The sequence below is a fragment of the Maylandia zebra genome, linkage group LG12 (assembly GCF_041146795.1).
Source record: "Maylandia zebra isolate NMK-2024a linkage group LG12, Mzebra_GT3a, whole genome shotgun sequence".
Lineage (NCBI taxonomy): Eukaryota > Metazoa > Chordata > Actinopteri > Cichliformes > Cichlidae > Maylandia > Maylandia zebra.
Genome location: NC_135178.1, coordinates 25,842,772 through 25,854,913, shown reverse-complemented (window position 1 = coordinate 25,854,913; position 12,142 = coordinate 25,842,772). Strand labels below are relative to the sequence as shown.

At 40.3% G+C, this 12,142-nt stretch overlaps 1 protein-coding gene across 1 annotated transcript in view; it reads left to right on the top strand.

Annotated features, from left to right (window-relative positions):
- The window catches only part of oxct1a (3-oxoacid CoA transferase 1a), a 55,269-nt gene extending 45,936 nt beyond the window's left edge, over nt 1–9,333 (top strand). Inside the window, exons 16-17 of the mRNA XM_004547187.6 lie at nt 7,961–8,062; nt 8,165–9,333. Coding sequence (XP_004547244.1) covers nt 7,961–8,062; nt 8,165–8,200 — 138 coding nt within the window. The 3' untranslated portion in view covers nt 8,201–9,333. The remainder of the gene's footprint in view (nt 1–7,960; nt 8,063–8,164) is intronic.
- The last annotated feature ends 2,809 nt before the right edge of the window (nt 9,334–12,142 follow it).

The following is a 12,142-nucleotide window of genomic DNA, read 5'->3' as shown; positions in this document are numbered from 1 at the left end:
TAATATAATTATAAATATAAGGATTGTTTTTAATATAGTACTTGTATAAAAACTTTCACAGCTGACGACTTCCTGAAGTCTAGAACTTGTCAACTTCAACAAATTCTAGACCTTTACTGCCGCCTCTTTCTGTTGCTACTTGTTTGTGGGTCTCTCTATCCTCTTTTAGGTTCGGGTCATATTGCATTTACCCTGTGAACAGTGTTGGGAAGGTTACTTTTAAAATGTATTCCATTACAGATTACAGAATACATGCCCCAAAATGTATTCTGTAACGTATTCCGTTACGTTACTCAGTGAGTGTAACGTATTCTGAATACTTTGGATTACCTAATATATTATCATGCTTTTTACAACTACATATTTGTACTATTGTTGTGTGATTTATTACTATTACTGAAGGTCCACGGCTCCGAACCGTAGTAAAGGAACCTCTGACTAATACGGCGGGGTCCCTGTCGGCTCGTAGCCGAAAAATAGCTTTACTTTGTTGTCTGGGTCAGCTTTGCTTGCGAGAGGCAAAGAGAGGCGTTGAAAGGCTGCTCCAACGGAACTTATTGTTTCGGAGATAAACACGAACACAGCGTAAGTCGAGTCTTAATAGCTTACTTACAACTGGGCTCGTCAGGCACTCTTCTTGGCTGCAGTGGTTATTATTATATTTACATGCTTCCAGCTCCCGTTTCTGTTCGGTGACAGCTCTGACTTTTCCACTCGCCTTTTTCTCCCTCCTCGCGCTCACAGAAACATATAGAGTGTGGCAGTCCATTCTCCCTGCAGCACGGACTACACTGCCCATGAGGCTACATTCTTTAGAGCTATACCTGTAGCATTCTGCCTATTAGCTTAGCACAACAACAACAACAACAACAAAAAGCTCTCTCTCACCCAGGAAACACAGAGAGAGAGAGAGCGTCACCCTGTAACCATGGCAACCGTAACGCTGCCGCCTGGAACAACAGAACGTAGCTGTCAAACAAAACCAAACAGTCCTGACCCGCCACAATATGAAACAGGAAAGTACCGCCGTGTAATCCATTTACAGTGGGGCAAAAAAGTATTTAGTCAGCCACCGATTGTGCAAGTTCCCCCACCTAAAATGATGACAGAGGTCAGTAATTTGCACCAGAGGTACACTTCAACTGTGAGAGACAGAATGTGAAAAAAAAATCCATGAATCCACATGGTAGGATTTGTAAAGAATTTATTCGTAAATCAGGGTGGAAAATAAGTATTTGGTCAATAACAAAAATACAACTCAATACTTTGTAACATAACCTTTGTTGGCAATAACAGAGGTCAAACGTTTACTATAGGTCTTTACCAGGTTTGCACACACAGTAGCTGGTATTTTGGCCCATTCCTAGCATGATCTTTCCACCCCCATGCTTCACAGTAGGTATGGTGTTCTTGGGATGCAACTCAGTATTCTTCTTCCTCCAAACACGACGAGTTGAGTTTATACCAAAACGTTCTACTTTGGTTTCATCTGACCACATGACATTCTCCCAATCCTCTGCTGTATCATCCATGTGCTCTCTGGCAAACTTCAGACGGGCCTGGACATGCACTGGCTTCAGCAGCGGAACACGTCTGGCACTGCGGGATTTGATTCCCTGCCGTTGTAGTGTGTTACTGATGGTGACCTTTGTTACTTTGGTCCCAGCTCTCTGCAGGTCATTCACCAGGTCCCCCCGTGTGGTTCTGGGATCTTTGCTCACCGTTCTCATGATCATTTTGACCCCACGGGATGAGATCTTGCGTGGAGCCCCAGATCGAGGGAGATTATCAGTGGTCTTGTATGTCTTCCATTTTCTGATGATTGCTCCCACAGTTGATTTTTTTCACACCAAGCTGCTTGCCTATTGTAGATTCACTCTTCCCAGTCTGGTGCAGGTCTACAATACTTTTCCTGGTGTCCTTCGAAAGCTCTTTGGTCTTGGCCATGGCGGAGTTTGGAGTCTGACTGTTTCAGAATCAGAATCAGAATCAGAATACTTTATTGATCCCTGGGGGAAATTATTTTTTGTTACAGTGCTCCATTTTAAACCAACATTAAGACAAGACAGACAATACGCTAACTAAGAATAGTACAATATATACATATATATACATACATACATACATAAGTCACTTATAAATAAATATTTGGAAAAGAAACATGTGTAGTTGTAGCAGCAAACAGTGTGTTAAGTGGATGCGTTGTACAGGGAGATGGCCACAGGCAGGAATGATTTCCTGTGTCGTTCAGTGGTGCTTTTCGGTAATCTCAGTCTCTCACTGAACGAGCTCCTGTGACTGACCAACATGTCATGGAGTGGGTGGGAGGTGTTATCCAACATTGTCTTTATCTTGGACAGCATCCGCCTCTCCGACACCACCTTGAGGGAGTCCAGCTCCATCCCCACAACATTGCTGGCCTTACGGATCAGTTTATTAAGTCTGTTGGCATCTGCGACCCTCAGCCTGCTCCCCCAGCATGCAACAGCATAGAGGATCGCACTGGCCACCACAGACTCATAGAAAATCCTCAGCATTTTCTGGCAGATGTTGAAGGACCTCAGTCGCCTCAAAAAATAGAGACGACTCTGGCCCTTCCTGTAAAGTGCTGTGGTGTTTTTAGCCCAGTCCAGTTTATTGTCAATGTGTACTCCAAGGTATTTATAGTCCTCCACAATGTCAACACTGACCCCCTGGATTGAAACAGGGGTCAAGTGTTTCCTGGTCTTCCTGAAGTCCACGATCAGTTCCTTGGTCTTTGCCACGTTGAGCTGCAGATGATTCTGCTCACACCACGTGACAAAGGAGTCGACCACAGCCCGGTACTCTGTCTCATCATCCCTGCTGATGCATCCAACCACCGCAGAGTCATCAGAAAACTTCTGAAGATGGCAGGTCTCTGTGCAGTGGCTGAAGTCTGTGGTGTAGAGGGTGAAGAGGAAGGGGACAGGTGTCTTTTATACAGATGAGTTCAAACAGGTGCCATTCATACAGGTAACGAGTGGGGGACAGAAAAGCTTCTTACAGAAGACGTTACAGGTCTGTGAGAGCCAGAGATTTTCCTTGTTTGAGGTGACCAAATACTTATTTTCCACCCTAATTTACGAATAAATTCTTTACAAATCCTACCATGTGAATTCATGGATTTTTTTTCACATTCTGTCTCTCACAGTTGAAGTGTACCTCTGGTGCAAATTACTGACCTCTGTCATCATTTTAAGTGGGGGAACTTGCACAATCGGTGGCTGACTAAATACTTTTTTGCCCCACTGTATTTCAACAAAGTAACTGTATTCTAAATACCACCTTTTAAAACGGTAACTGTAACGGAATACAGTTACTCATATTTTGTATTTTAAATACGTAACGGCGGTACCTGTATTCCGTTACTCCCCAACACTGCCTGTGAATCACCAGGGCTATGGGTTATGGAGCATTTGGCTGAATGTGAGCAGAGAATATAGCCCTGTGCACTTCAGAATTCATCCCGCTACTTCTGTCAGCATTCACCTCACCAACTAACGCTTCCACTGGCAGCCATACATGCTCATGCCATAACATTGCCTCCACTATAATTGACAGATAATGTTTGACAGCTTCAGATCATGAGCTGTTCCTAACCCTCTGAATACTTTTCTCTTCCTACCAGAATGGTGTGAGATAATCTAAATTTAATCTCTTCAAAGATTTATTTGTTTTTTCAGAACTGTGCAGACTCTCTTCGATATTTATTGGTAAAGTCTAATCTGGCCTTCCTGCTTGTGATTGTGCAACTTGTCATAAATCTTCTCTATTCATATTTATGGAAGCATTGCTTGAGAGAAAATGCATTAGAGTTTGCATTAGAGAAAATGATGCACCTACATCCTCAAGAGTGTTTATCTAAGGAGAGAACTGGCCATGAAACTGATTGTCACTCCAATGTCTGGAGGACTATTCCTAAATAGTTCATAAAATATTTTTTAAACCCTGTGAAGTAAATTCTGCAGTTTACTCAGAATTTGCAAAATTATATATTATATCACTGTCCAAATACTTACAGACCTGAATGTAAGCTGTAACCATTGGTTGGGTAAATTAAATACCGCATCCAACCAGTAAAAAGGTGGACTTTCTTTCTTTTCTTTTCTTTTTTTTTTTTAGCCCAGAAGATTTTATAATCCTGTTTGTGGACTGTAAGAAAATCTGACGATCACAAGAGGCGATAGAAGATATGGACATAAGTAATGCATAGTATCTTTAATAAAGCCGATAATGCTCATCTGTACTTTATTGTCCATTGATTTCTTTTCATGCATGATTCTGCTCCAAATTGTTTTTAAAATAAGAGCAGAAACTAAAACCTTTAAAACCAAATACACTCCGCGCACAGACACATGCTGACCTAGCACATATATTCACACAAACACAGCATCCTCCTTGGCTCAACATGTCCAGGAGGGATAGCAATTCAAGTGTTGTCCTAAATAGTGATGTTATGATTTAAAGCTAAGTGTGGTAGGAAATCGATTGCCTCAAGCTGTGTCTCTGCTGCTGGAATCATTTTTGTACCCCATGTTGCCACTTCTTCACTCTTTACTACTTTGCTTCATTTAACAGTTAGTTGACTTACAGGAGTTTATTGCAATGATTTTGTGTGAGTAATTCTTATCACCTCTGTTCCCACTGTTGCTTTACATGCTGCCATGACAAAGGTCTCCACACTAGCTTTGAGTATTTTTCTCATCTTATCAGTTAAATCCTTCTTTAAAAATGAGGAAGTAAAAAAACAATAATTGCCCATTCATTTACCAATGAAACACAATGACTCCTGAATTATTCAATCATTTAATGGGAGCATAAAATCATTACCTTTGGCATTACCTAATGACAGCAATACCAGTGATGGCAATTATTTTTCAGCAACCAAATTGAAATTCTTTTATGGTCCTCCTGTGAGCTTTTGTCTGAAAACATCTCAAAAGCTACTTCTTGTAATTGCTGCAGTATATTGACAGGATGCTGGATAAGCTGTTGTTTATTTGTTGGAAGGTCAGGTGCTAATTTCTCCTCCTTTTCTCTTGTATTTGTCTAAAACGTTAAGCTGACCGAGAGAGTGTGCCTTAGTGTTGTTGCATGACATTCAGCCCACGTCTCGCCAGACAGCACATGGGGAAGACTACCGGCTTCTTAATGACTAACTTGCATCAATCTGGTTAATGATGGTGCTGGCTTTGAAGACTGTGAAGAAAGGTGACTCAACATTTTTATAACAAAAGGCTGCTTTGCAAATGGAGGCACGGTTGGTTATTCATTAGTATAGTGTGGCTATTATAAATGAAATCAGCTCCTAGTTCATTTTAAAATGTGCTTACCCAAGCCATTATGTGGCAAGCTTTTTTGCATTGTAAAGCAAACAGGGAGTTTCACATTGACATAGCACAGCACCTATCATACGAGTACATTAGTGCTGCATCTTATATTATACCCTTTGGCACATTTTGACAATTTTTTAATTTGCCCTAATCACTAGCGACATGTGTCACAATTAGAGATACATGTCAGTGTCTGTGTTATCCATAGACCCCTGTTCCTTGTGACATTCCATCTGTCTTGCTAATACTGGAGTGAGATATCTTCCTCCTGCCCTGTTACTGTGTGTATAGTTCTAATGAGCTGAGAGTCCTGACAGGCTTAGCCTGAATGTGAATATGACTTAGTCTGTCAGGCCCTGCTTAGGGAAGTAACAGGGCCAGCCTCGAAGAGTGTGCGTGTCTATATAAAGTATTTTTGCGTTGTTTGCATAAATAGTGGCATAGGATAATGGCATTTTGCCCTGCATCAGTTTTTAATAGCTATCATATAAACGGTACAGTACGAACCCCTACTTAAGCTGTCATCTTAGACATGTGTTGAGAAGTTGCAGTCTGCTAACTGACGATAATGTCACATTCAATTTGAAAAGACAAATTTGACACATTTTATAAAATAGCTTGTAGTACACACAAAAGAATGCACAAGTATATGAAGTTAGCCTAAAAGCTTAAGAATAGAATAGCAAGAACAGTAATATGTTTTTGTTAGGTTGTTTAATTAAAAAAAATTTACTCATTAATATACATTGTTTAGTGTGTAATTATATCTTCCAACAAACCAATGCCTTCTCATAAACGAATAAATTAATCTATTAAAAATACACAGGAGTGGGCGCCAGATTGTGGAAGCCACCATGTTGCCTCACCATCTTAAAAACATGTAGATGGGCTACATACGGCCACATATGTGGTAGACCTTATAAATAGCTCTTTTTAACTGTACCATTTAGCATTTGTACATCTCTTTCTCTCTATTTATGTCTTTCTTCTCTTCTTAATTTGCCTCCTCCACCATTCTTTTCTCTCCGACCTCATTTCCACCTGTTCCTCCCAAACTCAAACCTCATGTCCAGAAACGAAGTCAGGTCTTTAACACAAACATAAATATGCTGATTTATTCCTGATTGTCATACTTTTGGTCAGCAGATTAGACATTCGACTTTTCCATCTCCAGATATCTGACAATGAACCTGCTAAGTAAAATTACTACCTGGTTAGAAGCTATTATTATGTAGGCTTGAGGGTCCTTAAAATCACACTTCACCTCTAGTAACCAGTTTGAATACATCCAAATATAGAATGAGAGTTTATGCACAAAGTGTCCAAGTCCAACTATGTTAGATCCACTTTCAATAACAACAAAAAAGTTCAGGATATCCTCAACAACTCACCTGAGTATCGCTCTTATAGGATATAAGTGATTTTTATTGACTCATAGACTTCTATCAGACTACTTTGACAAAGTTTAACATGTGTTTTAGACATGGACACATATTTGTCTGACAGATGAACAGGAGGGGTAAGAAAACAGAATTCACTTGACTACAATCTATTGATACCTAGTGGTGAGATCTTACACATCACAGTAATCCGACATCATCCAGACTTGTGCTTGCTGGAAGGTTAAAGACTGGCTAATGTCCACTCTCATTAGCTTTGTGGCATGCACCTGTTATGAGCAGTGTCTGGAAACTTGGCTACAGTGCATGTGTGAAAAGGGTTTTGGCTTATAAAAGAAGGAAAGCTATTAATGGGTCTTCTTTTGGCTACTTTTCGGTAGACAGAACATTAGTCAAATTTTCTTTAAATATTCACATTTACTGTATTTTTCCCTTCGGCATGTAAGTTTGATGGGATTTAACATGGTTATTTTCGGTTCTGTTTTGCAGGGCCAATGCCTTTGGCTGTTACTGTATTTCATTACAATCAGATATTGACATCTCCAAGGGCCTCATTTATGAGTGCACTGTGTGCGCAAATTGTGTTGGCTTGTTTCGAAGCCTGGAGTCTGTTTATCAATTTTTATGTGTCTATTCACAAATTCTCAAAGTGCACATTCACAAATTCCTAAATGTAGACAAGTGTGCATAAGTACAATGTAAAATCATCACAGCAACCACTATTTTGAACGTTATAGCAAAATTCACATTTTAATCAATAACACAGTAATCTGTTAAAAATGATGCACCAATTAAAATAAAACTGCTTACTGCTTTGTAGTAGTCCAGCTTCAGATAGCTGAGGACCGCTCTCTGAGGCCTTTCCTAGATGTGTCACCAATAATTGCAGCTATTTTGTCATCTGTTGAATGGATGACACTAAAGTGGTACTCTGGCCCTCTGCCTGTGGCACTGATGTGTTTTTCTGGAGGTTGTCTCTTCTGGGTCCTTTTTGATAAATGAGGACCCCACATCCTTGACTGTGACCCAGTGACCGGACGCCATAAGGCTCAAACCTGTCTATCACAGAAGTGCTCATTCTGCCTGTTTTGTGTTTGTCTCATCACCCTCTCTCATCTCTCTCCCTCTAAATGTCCCATCTTTTTCCCTTACCCCCCTTATTCCTCTCGCTCATTTCTATCCTCTTTCTCTCGTTTTTTTTGCCAGGCTGTGTTTGATGTCGATAAGACAAAAGGTCTGACCCTGGTAGAAATATGGGAGGGACTTACTCCCGAAGATATCAAGGGATGCACTGGCACAGATTTTGAGGTGAGTAATGTAACAGTTAGGCTACTAGCACTATGAAGTGTTTTTGGACTTGGGTTTATTAAACATGAAACTTCTACTTGTCCTCTGTCTAATTTTTTCTAGGTGTCTCCCAACCTGAAGCCTATGCAGCAAATTTAGAGGAGCTTCCACTGGCCTCAGAGATGTGTTTTTGGTTTGTCACTTCATTTCTCTGTGATAAACATCAGGTTATTTAACAGCCTGAAATGGGTCAAATAAGCTTTTAAAAAAACATACCTGGTTCAGCCAAGGTTTTCTTGGCAATCAGCATGCAGCTGTCAAATATTTACCTCTGTATTATTAACTAAATTTGATTAACAGAAGTCCCTTTACACTGTTATTTTCGTGCTCTTAGAAGGAATGAAGAAAATTGCATTGTTACCTATTACACATTTAAGTTATTAATTTTTTTTTTTTTACTTACGCGAGTCTTTTACGCAATCATCAGTTTGAAAATTGCTTTAAAAATATTGATATTATTTTGTTTTTTCCAACTTTACTATTATTTTTAAAAGAAATGATGCAAAAACTCTTTTGAATCAGATTTTCTGGGAAATAAATAAGAAAGGTCAAATATTTGAACCGTGAGACAATTTCCAGTGTTTTGGCTCTCGACACTATAACAGTAGATGTTAAAAGTAGCAATCGGTGTGCAGTTAAGTGGAAACAAGCAGTAATTCAAGAATCACAATATATAATATGAAACATTGCAACTTTTTATATCAGCTCCAGACCTCTCCCGCCTGCTTCATTGGTGAAGGAACAACAGTGGAATATGCGACACCATTTATTATTTGGTTGAACGACTACATATTATCCAACTGTAACTTGAATATGATTGATAAGCTGAAAGGCATGCCTGTGTCTCACTGAAATGTAATGAATGAAAACCAATGTCCTATAGGTCAAGTGAGTATTCATTTATCGTAGAACAAATATGTATGGAGTTGTTTTAAATTGTGCTGTGACATGAAACGGAAAAAAAAGTTCGTAGATGAGGCTTCCAGTGTTGAATATGTTTTGTCTTTTTTTTTTTTTAATAATGAAGATGATGAGCCATTATTTTACTATCAACCTCTGCCGTAATGTAGACTTGTCTATTTTTCTCAACTTCAGGTGTTTTGAAGCAGGTGGGCTTGTCAGATATTTCAACCAGAAAACATGAAGCCTTAATAATTTTTACAGAGACATTTGCTGTTCAGATGCAATTGTGTGTAAAATAAAATACAAGCTGGCGTGCAGAGTGAAGCAAACTACGTTTTTCTTTCTTTTTGAATAAGAATCTTGAAACCAGCAGATGTGTTTTCAAGTGATTTAGCTCATCGAGAGTTTTTGACGCACTACAGGTTAAAGCTTTGTGTGTATGGATGGTGGGCTTAATGTTTACATTCTCGATTTGATTTTTCCACTCGGGCAGAGAGGTGCTGGCATAACCAGAGGCCCGTTACATAACCTGCGAATTCAGCCAGTAGGCTTTTGGGTTCAAGGAGATCAACTGGGTTGGATCATCAAGCAGAAAAATGGAAGAAAGTGACAGGGGCTCCAGCCACCGGCTGTTGATGTTAATCCAGCACACTCCTTCATGAGTCAGACCAAAGCAATACTCCATAAGCCTACATTTTGTAACCTAGTTCTCATACTTGTACTTGAATTCACTGAAGAGGGAATTTGAAGAACGCAGCGGGTTTTAGTAGGAACATGTTTCTGAAAAATACAAATGGATGACCTTGCTTTTGAGGTTTTCAAAAGGGGATATTAAAATGGGTTTTCAAGATTTAGTTAAAGATAAGATAAGATAACCTTTATTAGTCCCACACGTGGGAAATTTGTTTTGTCACAGCAGGAAGTGGACAGTGCAAAAGTTATGAGGCAAAAATTAGAATACAATAAGAATAAATACAGTACACAACTGTACAGAATAGAATAAAATAAAATACTATATACAGTAGAATAAAATAAAATAAATATACAATAAGATAAAAAATAGAATACAAATACAAATACTATATACAACTGAGTAAAAATACAACGATGACAGAAAGGATTATTGCACTTAGTATTATTGCATATGTATGGATGTGTGTGCTTGATCAGTTAAAGTCTTTATTATGGAGTCTGACAGCAGTGGGGAGGAAAGACCTGCGAAATCTCTCCGTCCCACACCGTGGGTGCCGCAGTCTCCCACTGAAGGAGCTGCTCAGTGCTGTCACAGTCTGCTGCATGGGGTGGGAGATGTTGTCCATCAGGGATGACAGCTTAGCCGCCGTTCTCCTGTCACTCACCACCTCCACTGGGTCCAGAGGGCATCCTAGAACAGAGCTGGCCCTTCGGATCACCCTGTTCAGTCTCTTCCTGTCCCCAGCAGAGATGCTGCCGCCCCAGCAGACCACGCCATAAAAGATAGCAGAAGCCACAACAGAGTCATAGAATTTCTTCAGGAGTGGGCCCTCCACTCCAAACGACCTGAGTCTCCGCAGCAGGTACAGCCTGCTCTGCCCTTTCCTGTAGAGGGCGTCTGAGTTATGAGTCCAGTCCAGTCTATTGTTCAGATGAACACCAAGGTACCTGTAGCTGTCCACAGCCTCAATGGCCATACCTTGGATGTTCAGTGGTTGCAGTGGAGAATGCTTGTGCCTGCGGAAGTCTACCACCAGTTCCTTGGTTTTACTGGCGTTGATCTGGAGGTAGTTCAGCTGGCACCAGTCCACAAAGTCTTGGGTCAGACCTCTGTACTCCTTGTCGTCCCCATCAGTGATGAGGCCGACTATTGCAGAGTCATCAGAGAACTTCTGCAGGAAGCACTGGGTGGAATTGTGGGAGAAGTCTGCAGTGTAGATGGTGAAGAGGAACGGAGCCAGAACCGTTCCCTGTGGGGCCCCCGTACTGTCCGACACACAGCCCTGAGTCCTCACATACTGTGGTCGGTCGGTGAGGTAGTCCAGGATCCAGGTAGTGAGGTGATGGTCCACTCCAGAGTTCACCAGCTTGTCCTTTAGAACCGAGGGAAGAATGGTGTTGAAGGCACTGGAGAAATCAAAGAACATGATTCTCACAGTGCTTCCAGCGGTCTCCAGGTGAGCAAGGGAACGATGTAGGAGGTGAATGACGGCATCATCATTAAAGGGACAGAAGTCCTTTTTTAAGGTTCAGGTTTGTGGCAACCAACCCGGTTTGTGGCAACCAACCCGAAATATTGTTGAAAGCTGACTCTGACATTAACAGCTGTCATGAATTAGACATTTTATTTTATATGATGGCAATTCAGATCCCTTTTTTTCTTTTTAAATATGTATATTGTTCATTTGAACACTGGGTTTAAGGTCAACCAAGGCAAAGCCTATTATTTGAGAGACCTATGTTTATATTGGGAGACATGGCAGTGATTAGTGATTATGCACAGTATTTATGACAATATTGATCTTTTTTCTGTGCTTTTGCTGGCAATGGTTTGATAAACCGTTCCTCTCGTGACACTCCTCCAAACACATAATTGTAGAAAACACAACCAGATGGGAAAACGACAACAACAAAAAAACCTGATTTTGGCAGAGAAGTCAGTTATCTACTTTGCTGTCATTTAGGTAATAAATTCCGTGGAGTGTCTGGACATGATACAGACCATGAAAGAAAAGGTTTTGTATATTCTCCATCTTTATACCATTACAACCTATTTTCTGAATGACTCGTGTTAAGCTGGCCAGCCAGCTGATTGTAATCACACTGATTATGCAGAATGGGTCATTTTCATATAGCTTTCAGTGATTCAAGTGCATGACCTTAGCTCAGACATAGGTTAACTAGGAATTAGAATTTAATCTGTGACCATCTTATGTTAAAACCCTACACTAACTGAACCTTTTTGGATAATGCACATATCCAGTCCTCTAAAAAGATGGCTTTAAATGTCCAAAATGTTCTAACCTCAGTAAAAGCATGTCTTGAATTATGGAATCAGCTTGGCAGACCTTTTTACATAGGCTATTCATATCCAACTATGTGGTTCCAAAATATTTAACATGCTGCCCTCATGTGGGGGTGTTCTGGCAACCTTATGGGTTTGTG